The 14,978-nt window shown below is 40.3% G+C and overlaps 2 protein-coding genes and 1 long non-coding RNA gene across 4 annotated transcripts in view; 1 reads left to right on the top strand and 2 right to left on the bottom strand.

The window, feature by feature from the left end:
- agps (alkylglycerone phosphate synthase) overlaps positions 1-4,531 on the bottom strand; it is a 29,881-nt gene extending 25,350 nt beyond the window's left edge. Inside the window, exon 1 of the mRNA XM_015966450.3 lies at positions 4,268-4,531. Coding sequence (XP_015821936.1) covers positions 4,268-4,452 — 185 coding nt within the window. The 5' untranslated portion in view covers positions 4,453-4,531. The remainder of the gene's footprint in view (positions 1-4,267) is intronic.
- Positions 4,532-5,778: 1,247 nt separating this feature from the next.
- Positions 5,779-6,820, bottom strand: LOC139062627 (uncharacterized). The gene is made up of 3 exons (XR_011516192.1): positions 6,672-6,820; positions 6,549-6,585; positions 5,779-5,914 (listed from the first exon to the last, which is right to left on the bottom strand). It is a non-coding gene; the product is annotated as an uncharacterized lncRNA (long non-coding RNA).
- A 1,864-nt stretch (positions 6,821-8,684) lies between these two features.
- On the top strand, positions 8,685-14,436 carry nfe2l2a (nfe2 like bZIP transcription factor 2a). Of its 2 annotated transcripts, XM_015966453.3 has the most exons (6): positions 8,728-8,866; positions 10,901-10,928; positions 11,030-11,299; positions 11,539-11,631; positions 11,718-11,885; positions 12,824-14,436. In XM_015966453.3, exons 3-6 carry the CDS (start codon positions 11,033-11,035, stop codon positions 14,078-14,080), a joined length of 1,785 nt encoding a protein of 594 aa, XP_015821939.1. In that variant the 5' UTR covers positions 8,728-8,866; positions 10,901-10,928; positions 11,030-11,032; the 3' UTR covers positions 14,081-14,436. The 2 variants fall into 2 exon arrangements, with proteins under 2 accessions (XP_015821938.1, XP_015821939.1); XM_015966452.3 differs by lacking the exon at positions 10,901-10,928 and having other exon boundaries at positions 8,685-8,866.
- Positions 14,437-14,978: the final 542 nt, after the last annotated feature.

Here is a 14,978-nt window from a genome sequence, read left to right as displayed (position 1 = left end):
CGTAGATCTATCAAGCTTAAACTCGTGACTTCTAACATGACAAAGGCACTTTCTCTTCTTTGTTTGACACAGAGGAACTACAATGGGAAGTAACCAATTGATTTCACAGGTGTTCCCCCACAAAATGGTTTTCCATGCAAAGAGGATCTGGGATTTCTCAGGCAAACAGCATACTTTCTAGGAATAAACCAATTCATCATCATTCTTGCTTTCTAAAAAGGTAGTAGACTATACTTTTTAAGTAAATTCAGCTGTACAACAACTTGAAGATTCACATTAGCTTATTGGTACTTGGATGAGATCCTATCAGTGGAATAAAGTGGGATAAAGTCGTTCATTGGGAATTCCCTACAAATTCTGAATGGCAACCATGCTCCAACATTTTAATTGTTTGAGGGTTTTTTTTTCTCAGCAGTGTCTGGTATGAGAATAAATGATGCCAGGTGTTGTGCAGAGTGACACAAATGTGTGATTAATCACTCCAGATTCATATAAATCAAGTTGGCATTACTTAACAACCTACAACAGAGAAAAGTTAACAAATGGAGCATCTTTAAAGCAGAGACGCAGGTCTCGTATGTTATTATATAAAAATTTGAAGCTGTGTTAGCAAAATTCGGAAAACAAATTAGCCTAAACATTTTTCATGTCTCTTAACAATGTTCTAACATAGTATAGCTATAAATATATCGTGGATTTAAAGAAACGGAAACATTTAATTAAGTGGTTCTCTCGAATTTGTCTAAAAACCTTCGCCAATAAAACGTTTTGGACTGAAAGCAACTGTTGGACCGTACAGTCGTCGGTCTCGCTACACTTCCCCGAGTCCTCCACTCATTATGCACTCCCTTATTTTGCAACAGAACACCACTGGTGTCTCCGTTCAATAATATCAGAAAAGGAGAAACGGCCGGCTGCTACCATTTCAACTTCAGAACAAACTACCAGAGTCGCAAAAAGAAAAACACGATTTGGACAACAAGAGACATTTCAACCTAGAAAACGGTGACTGGTGTTTAGCGCCATCTTGTATCCTATGGCAATGCGGGCTCCCGGTTCCGATGGAAGCGGATCCAGGGAAGATACCCGAGGAGAGAGGTGGGTGTTTCGTGTCCGTGTTTGCATTCAAAAGCTAACTCGTCGGCAGAGCCGCTGTAACAGTTTTAATTCATCTGATGAATATTTGGGAAAAGCATCTTCTGTCGAAAACTTCCTAAAGCACAACTTTATTAATTTTCTTCTGAGCTGCACTTACATTTATTGGTTTTGTCTAGTCTACATTTCCACACACACTTGCTGTTAAAAACATCTCAGGTCTTGACTTATTGGAGGACGCGTGCAGTTTACACAACATAACCTAAGGTTACAGAGGTATGTAGTCTAAAACATACAACTGCCTGAAAATCCAGATTTTTTTTGCTTGAAAGCACCCCGGTAGTAATCATGTAATCCCAGTTTTGTGATAATGCTGTTGAACAAATTCACTCACTTTTTTTTACACAATTAAACCATTTAGTGCTTTCTTCTGAACTTTGAAATATTTAAAGACACAATGAGTAATTTTTACAATTAATCTCGGGAAATATCCATCGAAATGTTTCAAAATAAAATAATGTTCAGTCGTTGAAAAATATTGGTGGCTTTGAAACATAACAATAAAAATCAGGTCTAAAGTCAATCTGGCACAGATATAAGTCTTGGTGCATGCCATATTTGATGCCATGTTTCCTTCTGGCCGGCTCGGGGTCCTGCGTCTACTGATGATGTCATACTAAATGATTGGCAGGACGTACGGCCTACAGAAGTTGTTGCCATATTCGAAAACCTTTGGGCAGTAAATAACAAAACTGCTAAACTATGCAATAATTTTTAGCCGAATGGTATTGCTGTAGGTTGATATCATTGGCAGGCGCAGGACTCCGAGCAGATCCGGAAACTACAGCACCAGAAAACTAGCATCGGCGTGACATTCTCTCTATGGAATTAACAGAAGGACCCTCAAAGTCCGAGGAGCCACGCTGAGTTTGCATGATTTCTGCTCGACAGGTAACTTTAATCATACAGTTTTTTGAAACTAGCAAAAGTCAGTGATATGGTGTAAAACTACCCTGAAATGTATGCACTGCCCCCTCTCACCAAGAAACTAAGAAACTGCACCACCATGCTGGGCTGCATGGTGGTGCAGTTGTTAGCACTGTTGCCTCGCAGGACGAAGGTCGCAGGTTCGAAACTCGGCTGTGGCCTTTCGGCGTGGAGTTGCGCAGCGTGTTCTCCCCATGCATGCGTGGGTTTCCTCCGGGTACTCCGGTTTCCCCCACAGATCACAACATGCCCTATAGGTTATAAATTGTAAGTCGCTTTGGATAAAAACGTCTGCCAAATAAATAAACATAAACATAAACTACCCACTGCCACTTTAACACTGATCATAATAAAGATATAATGACAACACCAGGTGCAGCCATAACTGTGGGGTGCTGATTAGACTGAAGCTTTCCCAAGCTAACTCTAGATGTCAGCACACGATGGCAAGATGTTTATGGCAAATCATTGTAACATATAATCTAACCACAATGGCTTTTATAATAGCGTTTGTACAAGTCAAAATACAAATTCCGATATCTAAACAAACACTTCCATAGTTGCGCAGATACACTTCTAATTTATGTTTATTTGTTAATATGCACTGCAAAAATAAAATTTAACAGAGTAATAAGTTTAAAATGCACTGCACGAGGAGGCAAAATCCAATTAGGCTTATCTATAGAGACGCAAGAAAATATCGATATGGCAATATATTGTGATTTTTTCCCAGCAATATTATATCGATATTCAAAAGCTGCGTATAGAAATTATGGATACAGCAAAATATTGTGATATTTCTTCCTGCAATATTATATCAATATTCAAAATTTACATGCAAACATTTGTGTATTTTCTTTTATTTTGGTGCGATTCAAAAGCCGACCGCTAGTTGGCAGCAGAGTGCAATGGGTTTTGTTTCCAACAACGAAATGTAAATCCCTGTGTTATGGTTCAGATACCTCATGTTAAACATGTTAAGTATCAGTTGGACAATTTACCGAATATTCCTACAATAAATTTAGTCCAATAAAATTGCTAATAACATCTGCATGAATGTATCCAATACATTGTACCATACCATACCAACTTTATTTATAAAGCACATTTAAAAACGGCATGGCAGCCGACCAAAGTGTTGTACAGATAAAAAGTAAAACAGTAAAAAAGTATTGTGATATGTATCATATCGCCAAAATTTCCCCAATACACATCCCTACTTATCTAATTTATTTTTCCAGATCTACACAACTGACAGACCACAATCTACAGAATCGGATTATTCTTTGAAAAACTGGTAGGCCGTTTCAACATTTAATGGGTTAGTCACAACTGAAAAAAAAATTCAGAAATTTGCCTATTACACCACATTGTTCATTCAAGTGTATTAGGCCTTTTGAATAATTTCAATTAGTTGAACAGTTTTTGCCTCCCGTTTTACATTTAGGGTTAGGGTTTTTTTATGCTGCAAGTTTCAAATTAGTTAAAAAAACCCTAAGGATTATATGATTAATCAGCTTGCCAAAGTTTGAGGTTGAAAGTCAGGCCATCGCTTGTTCTGACCAATCAGATTACAGAAGAACCAAACGTTTCCGTGTTGCTCTCCGCTGATTCATACATTTTAAATTTTATGGTTTTATTGTTGTTGTTGTTTTTATTAAAAGTTTTAATCATCAAATAAAGCAATGCTCTGTCAAATCCGGTATTGTACGTAATATTAAATAATTCAAACAACTCAATCGCATTAACTGAACGACAGAGGATGACTTAATCATAACGGTATATATCAGATGAAATAAGCCGCCACGTTCACTCGTCTTATTCGTGGATAGAAGAGTAGCTCTGTCGACATTTATCTTGGGCTTGTACAACCAAAATGACAACTAAATTGTCTCGTGAGACACATTAACCGACGTGGGCTAACTTTGACAAAGTCAACCAAACTCCTAGCCGCACCCACCCACTCTGTAGCAAATGACTGGCTACTATGTAGCCGAGGAAGCTTAGCTAGCAAGCTTCATTAAGCTACGTTATTTATGCTTGAGGACGAACAACCCCCATGATTATATTAAATGTCACCCTATGAGCTTTTGTTTTGTTTATTGTAGTTAAATGTTAGATTAATAACGAGCAAAAGCTCGTTATTAGATGGCCGGTAGTCAACCGCTCCATCACAGCCTTGTACCTCCTTCTGGGTACAGTCTTCATTTCGGTGGCGACATCTGGTCTGGTCCCCTGAGCTTTGCACTCCGTGGCTCGGATGGTTGTGTCACCGTTCAGTGGTCGCTGTAGATGCCCGGCTATTACGCTCAGTCTGTGCTGTGCAATCCTGTGCCTTTCGGAGCTGCCTCGGGAGCTGTTGGACGCCATGCTGCTTCCGTGTTTGTGAAAGGAGGGAGCTGATCCAGGATCGGCTCATAGCAGGAAAAGTGTGCTGCCTTCATAAGCCGTTCCCAGAATCAGGCCACAGATTTTAATTGTCAAGGCGGCTTTGAATTATATCGATTTATTCGTTGTCGGAGTTAATAAAGAACACTTTGACACTATTTTAAAGTGGTAGTAAATCTACAAATCGTTACTGCTTTGTGTTACGAGGTCTGAAACACAAATTGTAATTTACCATCAACATAAATCTTTAAAAATTGGCATGTTTTTAATATTTGCTGGGTTGGAAGTGCAGTTGAAGCTTTCTAAGCTCAAATCATCGCAAAATTTAGTAAAAGTTGCTATTTAATCACTAATATTAAACAGTGATGGTTGGATTTTAAACATTCCCTGAAACGCAAATTGAAACTGCACAGAAACTAATTTAATCAAAGACAAATACAGAACTCAAAGCAACAAAAAAAATTAAATTATATAGAAAAAAAATATGTATCAGTGATCAGGTCATAATCTGTCTTTTTTATCCTTACAAAGGGTTTGAGAGATTAGTGCATGGTCTAGGTCAGGGAAAATATGATGGATATTTTCCTCCGCCTGCAATTATGGCAGATACTAAAATAAAGTAGTATGATTTGGGGATTTTCTTCTTTAGAGTTTGCAGAAAACTGTGCAGCCGGCACGTTTTCAAACACTCTTTAAAATGAGCCACTGGCATGCACTTGAATGCATCATTTAATGCATTTCCCAGCATGCCTTGCAACCCCAAACCGGTTGCATATGTTGAGAAAGGAGTCATAGCAGTTAGATTGGTTGGAAAACATTAAAATAATGTTTATTATGAAAGGTAATATGTGGATTAGTCAACATGTTATCACATTTCATACATAAAAAGCAAATTTAGAGGATATTTAAATGGAAATAGAAATTTTATTGATTTGCCCACGATACAGGATGATGGGAACAAAATGGCAACCGTTAGATTTTAGTATATGTAGAAACATTACACTGTAAAAAATGTAAGAGCTGAAACTGTAACAACACTGTTACTGATCAGTGTTTCCATACGACACACAGTGCTGCACTTTCAGCAACGTTTTAACACAATTAATAAACAAGTAAACACATATTTACAATAAAATACAAGCCTTTACAAAAAACAGACACAGAGAAAAACTATGATCAACTTGTGAAACATGAAGATTTATTTAAAAAGCTTGTTATAAATAATAATTACATCATTCTGGAAACTGAACAGTGAAGGGTTTGATGATTTATTTCTGCACAAGTTAAAGCATTAACTCCCAAAACAAAGTTCTGTAATGCACTGACTGCATGCGAGTCGAGTCTGAGTGTATCACAGAACTTTATTTGGAAAGCCACAGTGCCACCTCACAGGTTTGTCCTTGTGTGGAACCTTATCCTCCAGACGACTAGGTGCTCCTTCAAACTGCAGCCAGGTAAAAAACAGAGAAAAATGCACAAAAACTTTACTAACTCCAGTGCTTGGCACACCAGAGAGCAACATTGATGTTGTTTTTTAAAGAATACAGAAGAAAGTTGAGAAGGGCCTACAGACAGCCTTCCAGTCACACAGGCAAAAACACGCCGGGTGGAATTTTTTTCACTGTTCTTTTCTGAAATAACCACCAAAATATCATTTAGGAATGTGGACCACTTTTACACTTTCTCCGAATTAACCTGGAGCACATTTACTCACCTCCTCAAATGTGAACATCTGGATGGTTGCAGAAGTTGCCATATCCACATTTTCTTGAATTTTACTTGTGAAATCACAATAAATAAACTCATCTGCCTGGTTGCAACCTGTTGAGTTTTAAAAACTTCTTGAACTAAGCAGGCCCAGACCGTGCTTTCCCCCAAACAATGTTAACAGACATGACAGTGAGGAAAAAAGAAGGCCAGCAGGGAGCTGTACCAGTTTGGAGATAGTTGGGAGACTTAAATCAGAAATCATTCAAGTGGCTGCAACTTTAGCAATGCAAAATAACAGAAAACAGACAGTATTAGGTGTGAAGCAAGGTTATCCTTACAGGATATCAGTTATGCAAGCCATACTGTACCTGATAGGGAAACAGCTGCAATCCAACACGAGGTGGTCTAGATCATAAAGGAGAAAAAATAAGAAAAAGAGAGAAGCGAGCTGGGGATCACTGCAGGCCAAGGCAACAGATTGCAAAGCAAACCCCGATTTGTTGTTGTTTTTTGTTCTCACTGCTGCTGACGTCCGTCTGCGCTCAGATCATAAGGTGACTACAACCGCTTTTACCTTTTCTTCCCCCAGCGCCGTGCAGCTCTCACTATATGCAGCTGGAAGAATGTCGACGTGGAGCTGCCAAACGTGAACGCGTGCTCGTGAGCGCGCACCAGGGAGAGAGGAGGGGAGAAAAATGGGATTTTTAGTGTAAATTCACGGAGAAGCAGAGCGAGCTGCACGTTAGTGTGGAGTTTTTAGCAGATAAGTGCCAAACCCAGCACAATAAAGCCAGTCTTGCGACTTTGACATATTTCACAAGTCAACTTATTTGATGAGTTAAGCTTCAGAAAGCGCGCCTTGTGTTCCCGATATCAACTTTCACTAACTTAAACCCCGTTTTAGTTTAAAATGTTTGTATTATATTTAAACATGCATGCAACCAGTTTAAGATAAAACGTAAACCACCTATTAAATGTTTCATTTTACAACACTAAACACAATTATTATTTTACTGTAACTCATTTGGTGGAGAATTATGAATTGCACTCTAAAACATGACTTTTGTTTGCAAGTGAGACGATCATAATCTAAAAATGTACTTCCTTTGGTGAAAGTTATCGAAGCAGTTTATTTGGCAGAAAAAAGTTAAAGTAATTCTCATTGTTCAGTGTATATTTCCTCTGTTGTTTCAAATATGTTCAAATGAATAAGTACTGTGCAAAAGTCTTGAGTCATTCCTCATTTTCATCTTTCTTCCAAGAAATCAGACTTTCTTATACTTTTCAAAAAGCTCTTTGTCATTTATTCTGATGGTCTATCAAAGTTTTTCATTGAACTTTGGCAGTTTTTTTCTCTGTCAAGTGCAAACTTATGAAATATTTAGACATGAAAGTCTCAAGCTCAATAGAAAAACAACACTATTTTGTCTTTGACAAATTTGAAAGAAACTATTTTTTAGATTACCAAGTTAATTGCTATTAATAGGCATAAAAGCAACTTTCCCCACTTATTTAGATGAATAAAAACTAACCCAACAGTTTGACACGTAAAGTAGTAGCCTATTTAGCGACAAAACACACACATGGTTGAACTATGAAGTATCTCTCAGGTCTTGAGTTATTGTTTGAAGGCATCTCTTTGAGATTATTTTACGACACTTGAGTTTTCATATTTTGCAATTAAACAATAAAGGAAAGGAACAAAAAGCTGAAGGAGATCAGAAACACTACGTGATGATGTAACAGCACAATGACCAAAACTTGAAAACAAATAATCAAAATTCACCTTTTAATTATTTTGACCACTATATGTGACATAATTGTAAAAAGAACCTGTTGTTATGCAGTGAATCAGTTGCATACTTTTTACTGAAGACATGCAAATGTATGATGCAATGTGACATCTAGGAATTGTTAGAAAGTAGCCAAAATACCATACAAATACCTTTAAATGTGCTAGTACTATTCAAAAATAGTAAGTTACCACATATAAATAAGTGCTTTTTAAAACAGCCTTTATGTCTCCAAGAGGCATTTTCAATAAATGTACAATTTTTTTTAATAGAAATTTTCCTGTTGTCAGTAAATAACCTCAAGGAGACAGGAGAAGCCATGGCGTCCAGTCCCACACCCAAACCACCAGCAGGGCTCGCTGTTTACCAAACGAAACAAAAACATTGATAGGTAACAGCTGCAATGTTTGGAGAGGCCAATTTAAGCACAAAATATCTTTTTTAGATATAAAATTAAGCTCACGTGGATATTTGAGGATAATTTAAACACGTGTAAGTAAGTTGTGTAATAACTACTTGGGTACCAGTATGTTAAACAGTTATGAGTTTAGGCCATAGACTGGTTTAGGCAGGCTGGCATAGCGCGCATGCGCACAGCGGGTCTTATGCTCCTGTCTCATAGGCCGCCGTGAGTGGGACGATCCCGGAGCCGCAGCTTGGTGGGCGGGGCCATCGGTTCCGTGACGCTCTCGAGCTCCGGAGGAGGCAAATATTTCCCGAAAGTCAGCTGCGGCCGCCCTCACGGACAGTATTGGCCTTACGGACCGCTCGCCATTTTAACCTGCCATTTGTGGATTAATAATACATCCAGTTTTCACCTATAAGGCGTTTTATTTACGTCAGCACAGATCTCCATGATGATGGAAATGGAGGTGATGCATTCCAGTCAACAGGTAAACAATATTTGATTAATTAGCTTTCTTTGAACAAACCTTGTCAACGTCCTCTGTTATAACACTTTAGGTGGCCTTCTTATGTATTTTTAATTAAAATCAAATATCTAAGTTGGGGCAGATTGTACTATTTAATTTGGAATTATTGTGATAAAACATTTAAATAAAACCGGTAACTCATGTAAAACTTTCAGTTCTGCAAGTCATGTAACGTTTTTCTTCGCAGGGAAATCAAAATAGGAATAACATAAAATATCAGTGGCACGATTTAACCGGCGTTGGCTCTTTCCCCCTTGGCCATACAAAGTGTCATGCCTTTAAAAGTGGGTAAACCTGGAGAAAATTGTTTTCTCACAAGAATGCGCGTCCTTTCCCTCTTCCTCCTCACCCCCTTCCTCTCCCAGGCATGTGATCCCTTATCTGATACTGGCCATCTTCTAACCACCATTTTATTATATATTTAAAAAAAACATATAGTAGCTTCTATTTTTGTTGTTTTAAATCTGATTTTGTTACATAAAACACAAAAACTCTTTTCTCAATTGACTAGTTAATTATTTTACTGTGTTTAGGCAAGAATGTTGTCAAAGGGAGCTTGGGTGTTTAAAAATGACAGATCAGAGCCTAAAGCGGCTGTTTTGGAACATGTGTTGCTGTGTTTCACCACTCTCGGTCAAGGGTGAATGTCCAAAGAATAATGATCAAAGGAAAGATCGGCCCCTTTCACTTCCTTTAAATAAAGAACCATCTTAAATGATACACGTGTTCAGATCAGCCTTTAATGTTGTGAAATACTCATTATGGTGACCCGTTTCATTAGTCTTAACTTTACCTGAAAGGATGGTGGTCTGACTGGTGTGGCTGCATGTTGTCGAGGGGAAATCCAAGCTTCCTCGTTCACGTGACCACCTGAGTCTTGTGAAATCCTCATTGACCTTACAAAAGAAAAGCCACCACACTTTAGCATTTTCTGGTTACTCTAAAAGAGAATCTAACTAAAATAAAACTTCTGTGGTGCACAAAAGGAGAATTTTAAGTGCTGAACTTGAAGTTTCTATTTAAGGCCTGACTAACGCAGTTTCTTTTTTTAAGCTTTGAAAAACATCGACCACAGGTGTGTTTTCAGATGCCACCTACACTTTTTTTGAGGACTTCCTCATTCTGCCAAATGCTATAATTTCTGGTTGCATGTTCACCTTTCTGCCGGGGAGCGTGATTTATCGTAGGCAGGCTCAGTAACGTGTAATCCTTTGGCGGTCATGACTCTGATGCAACACTGAGGCAAGGGGTGTTAGTGGCTTTTTATTTTGAAAAGACAAATTCAGGAAAGATTGTGTCAACAGTGTCCAAAAATACATAGGAGCTCATCTGTTTGCTATGGTGGTTTGTCGCTATACGTTTTAATCAGATAGTTACACCCCGTTCGTTTTTGCATTGTTCTGCTTTTTGTGGGTTTTTTTGCCCAGAGTTCAGGATAAAGCCACCAATCAGAAGTAGTTTTTATTCACCGATCTGAGGAACAAACATGTCACGTGCTTCTAAGGTTTTTCTCAGACCGGTGTCTGGTTTCATGCAACATCCTGAGGTCTTGTGAAACAGATTTCTTCTGTAAATAAACTACAGAGAAAAACCCAAGAAGAATGTAAAACAACAACCAACTTTGGGGTTTTTTCATTTAAAGAGCACAAAGCATGATGGTGGTGAGTGGAAACTCAGAAGATTCTTATAGTTGTTTGGTTTCTGATCTGAATTTATGGTGTAAAATTATTTCTGTCTTCATAGTGTACAAGTTGCAAACGAACGTTTGGCTTTAAACTGGTTTAGAAAACTCAAAGGGTCGCATAAAATGATAGGGTCACTTGATTATTGAAGAGTTGGAGCGGGACAAAAGAACTCACACCTCAGTGTAATGAGATGGGTAAGGCTATCAGATCAAGACGCTGTCGGGTGTTTGGTGGCGACAATGAAAACAGAGAACAACATTTATAATTCATTCTCTTCTTCCACTTGGGCTTTGTACCACGTTGCTGACAGCGAGCAGAAACAGGACAGGGTGTGGCAGGTACGACGGCCTGATTTCACAGTTGTTGTTCCGGCACTCATCGCTGCAGGATGGCACGGCAGCTCGCAACTCTCTAAGGTGATCTGTGGCCGTCTTTCCAGGACATGGACCTGATTGACATCCTGTGGAAGCAGGACATCGATCTCGGAGCCAGGCGCGAGGTGTTCGACTACAACCACCGTCAGAAAGAGCACGAGCTGCAGAGGCAGCGCGAGCTGGAGGAGGAGAAGAAGCTGCACCTGCTGCGGGAGCAAGAGAAGGCCCTTCTGGCACAGCTACAGCTAGATGAGGAGACTGGGGAGTACATCCCTCGCCCACCACCGCCCAGCGCCCCTCTGCAGTCAGCTGGCACACCCTTGGAGGTTACTCAGGTACAAGCAACTGGCATCATTACTCCTGTTGGTGGCTGGCCACTCCTACATCATGTGATAGGCCCTGGTTGTGTTGTAGCTAGGTAACCACCTCATCTAGCAGACACACACACACAGGTGGGTCAGGTGGTTTGCATCGAAGTGGAATACATTTTAAAGCCGCCGTACAAAATCAAAAACACGCCACAAATGGAGTTTAAGTACACACGTCACAGCAACATCTTTACATCCTCTTGCAGAATGTCAGCTTCACAGAAGAAAGCATCGATGGCATGTCATTTGATGAATGTTTGCAGCTTCTGGCAGAGACGTTTCCTGTAGAGGAAACCGAGGTAAGAATATTGACTCAATTATTGCCACACAACACAGCAGCCTGTAGAGGACATTTGACTGTCACATTTTGTGTTTTCTCTCACAGAACACACTGGCTGCTTCAGTACCTACCAGCAACAGCACCATGATGTCCCCCGAGCATCCAGCTCTGCCGCCAGTCAGCCTCCCCTCAGAGCAGCTGGAACCGCCACAGAGGATGTCTCCAGATTTGGAGCAGGCCTGGATGGAGCTATTATCCCTCCCCGAGCTGCAGGTATAGTGCAGGGACTCTAGCAGGCTGTGTTGTGGAACCAGCACCCAAAGAACGTATTAATAGCAGCGTCGTGGCATTAGGGGGTAAACGTTTTTGTGTGGGGGGGTACGTGAGTCACGTGTGCCCAGCCAATTCCACTGATTAGGTGTCATTGAGTTCTTACAACACAATTCTCAAGGACTTTAATGTCATAGAAATGGGAGACATCTTGTTTAAAGAGGGTGTGGCTAAACCCACACTAACAGGAGGAAAGGTGAAGAGCACCTTTTCTGTAGCTGCACCTCACGCTTCCATGGTAACCGGTAGGCGGAGCAGGCTGAGGCTTGTTGTCTTCACCTCACTTGAACTACAGTCCACCTGTCAAGTGGCACAGTTTTGTCAAGAGTCCGACATACCAGAGATCTTGGAATAGTTTGTTGACAGTGGAGATGAAATCGTTTGTAACTGTCACGAGATCACAGAGGAGGATGTTTACCTCATCTTGGAAAACCCAGCTGGACACTTTGTTCAACAACCGGCTCTACCGGTTTTTTTCCCCTTCCTTTTGAGAAACATTCAAAACTGGTTCAGCTCGTTCAAGCGTCACCAAAATTTTTTATATATTTTGTTCACATAAATTTATTTTGTTATGCATATAGCCCTATTTTGTGTCTTCATCTATATTCCTTTTGCTATAAGAGCTGCGTAGCACTTAAATTTCTCATTTGTGGGATTATAAAGGTTTGTTCTATTCTATAGTTGACATACAGAGAACATTTTTTTAACGTCAAATTAAATTTGGTAACTGATCCCACGTTTCGGTGCCATCTGACGAATGTGACCAGTGGAGTATTTTGTATCAAAACTCCATATTTGACTTCTTTTTACACAAACATATCTTAAACTGTAACCTTATACTGTTTTTGGTGTGTGTATTCATCACTTCTTTTGTCTTCCAGCAATGCCTGAACATGCAAATTGAAGACACAATGGAGACTGCAGCCTATCCACTTCCCAACAACTGTGAAGTTCAGAATCCAGACTTTCCCAACTATCTACAGATCCAGACTCCTATTTTTAACCCCACAACCAACATCTCAGATGTCAAAACAAACACTGTGAACTTTAGCCCTGCAGAGTTTCTGCACACATTTGATGGCCCTGTTCCCGGAGTGGAGATGAAAGCAGAGGCCCCTCAGATAAATGCAACCTTTAACCCAGAAGCCTTCAATGATGTATTTTATCCCACCAATGAGCTGGAAGGGCGTAGTGGTCAGTTTGGCCAAGAAGTCAGTGAAACCGTGGCCGACGTTCCAAACAAACCCGCCTTTACGCCGATGGACGTTTACAGCCTCTCACCTGGCGACACGTTCGACAAAAGCAAAGAAAATCTGAAAGAACATCCAGATTCAGATTCAGGATTCTCCACTAATGGAAGCCCAAATGTCAGTTCACCGAGTAAATCTGCATATGGAGGCGGTTCCCTTGGTTACAGTGACTCAGAGATGGAGGACATGGACAACTACCTTGGGAGCCCAGAGTCAGACTACTCTGAGATGTTTCCATTAAATTACCAACTTGATGATCTTGGATCTGCTATACCAGTGTCAGTACCAACTGGGCAGTCACAACAACAGGTAAAGAAACCAGAAGACCACAAGGTGGACCCAGCGGAGGAGGCTGGTCACAGCAGTGCTCCTTTTACCAAAGACAAACCAAAGAAACGCTCCGATGTGCGTCTTTCCAGAGACGAGCAGAGGGCCAAGTCCCTCAAGATCCCGTTCACTGTCGGCATGATAATCAACCTGCCTGTTGACGACTTCAACGAGCTGATGTCTAAGCACCAGCTGAACGAGGCCCAGCTGGCCCTGGTCCGCGACATTCGCCGCCGCGGTAAGAACAAGGTGGCCGCTCAGAACTGCCGCAAGCGCAAGATGGAGAACATAGTGGGTCTGGAGAGCGAACTCGACTTGCTGAAGGAGGAAAAGGAGCGCCAGCTGAACGAAAAGAGCAAGAACAAGACAGAACTGAAGGAAATGAAGCAGCAGCTCCACAGCTTGTACCTGAAAGTCTTTAGCATGCTGAGGGACGAGGAGGGGAACTCGTACTCGCCTCTGGATTACTCTCTGCAGCAGTCAACAGACGGCAGTGTTTTCCTCGTCCCTCGCATCAAAAAGACTTTCAAGAGCGAGGACGACCACTTGTCTCCTTTGTAACACGGTACTGCGTTAACAGAAAACTATGCAATAACTTTGTATTTACTCAGCTTTAAGCTTTAGAAGCCCAACAAAGCTATAGTAGTTCCTGCTTATTACTCTTCAACGTTGTAATATTTCAATATTTTGTACTGGTATCCTCAAAAGTTCTTTAACCAATACGTTTGTAAATATAAATATCTGCTTTTGAGATAAATGAGAATGTTACTGTGTGTACATATATATTGTATATATAAATATTTCTATACATCTTGATTCTTTCAATCAGTTACTTCTTTTATAACTTGTCTTCTGTTTGGTGTCCGGTTTGGAAATCCTGTCTTTTATGCCCTTAAATAAACTATTCATAAAACTGCTCTTTGGTTCGTGAGGATTTTTGTGTGGTGTTTTGTAACCGATTGCTGCCAGATGCTTCATAAAATCTAAGGGGTGGTTGCATAACTCGCCACATGCTCGAGTCAGGCCCCAACTTGAAGGCTTAGCTTACTAAAGTTGGTAAATGGAGTCATCTGGAGACAAAATAGTCACCGGTTTAAACTTTTGTCCCAGTGAGCTTTGTTAAACATTTTAAAAGCCTTTCAGTTGTCACTCCTGCCTAAAGCATAACACACCTCACTCATTGTTACACAACGAACATTTATGCATGCAGTGGCGTGGGTCCGTTGTAAAACACGCTTGGCAACCCAACAACGTGCCCTTTATGTTCATTTTCACTCCTAGATAAAGCACCTTTGACCACTTTGTGCACAGTAAATATTTATAAACCCCACGGGCATCGGAGTCTGAAATCAGAGATACTGTGCAATAAAAACAACTAAAGGTCACAAGAGGTTCAGAAAGGAGACAACCACCATGTGGGAACAGTTTTATTGAAAAAAAAAAAAAAAGACATTTTACA

The sequence above is a fragment of the Nothobranchius furzeri genome, chromosome 14 (genome assembly GCF_043380555.1).
Source record: "Nothobranchius furzeri strain GRZ-AD chromosome 14, NfurGRZ-RIMD1, whole genome shotgun sequence".
Lineage (NCBI taxonomy): Eukaryota > Metazoa > Chordata > Actinopteri > Cyprinodontiformes > Nothobranchiidae > Nothobranchius > Nothobranchius furzeri.
Note: the sequence above shows the minus strand (reverse complement) of the source record. Positions and strands in the feature narration are given on the sequence as shown.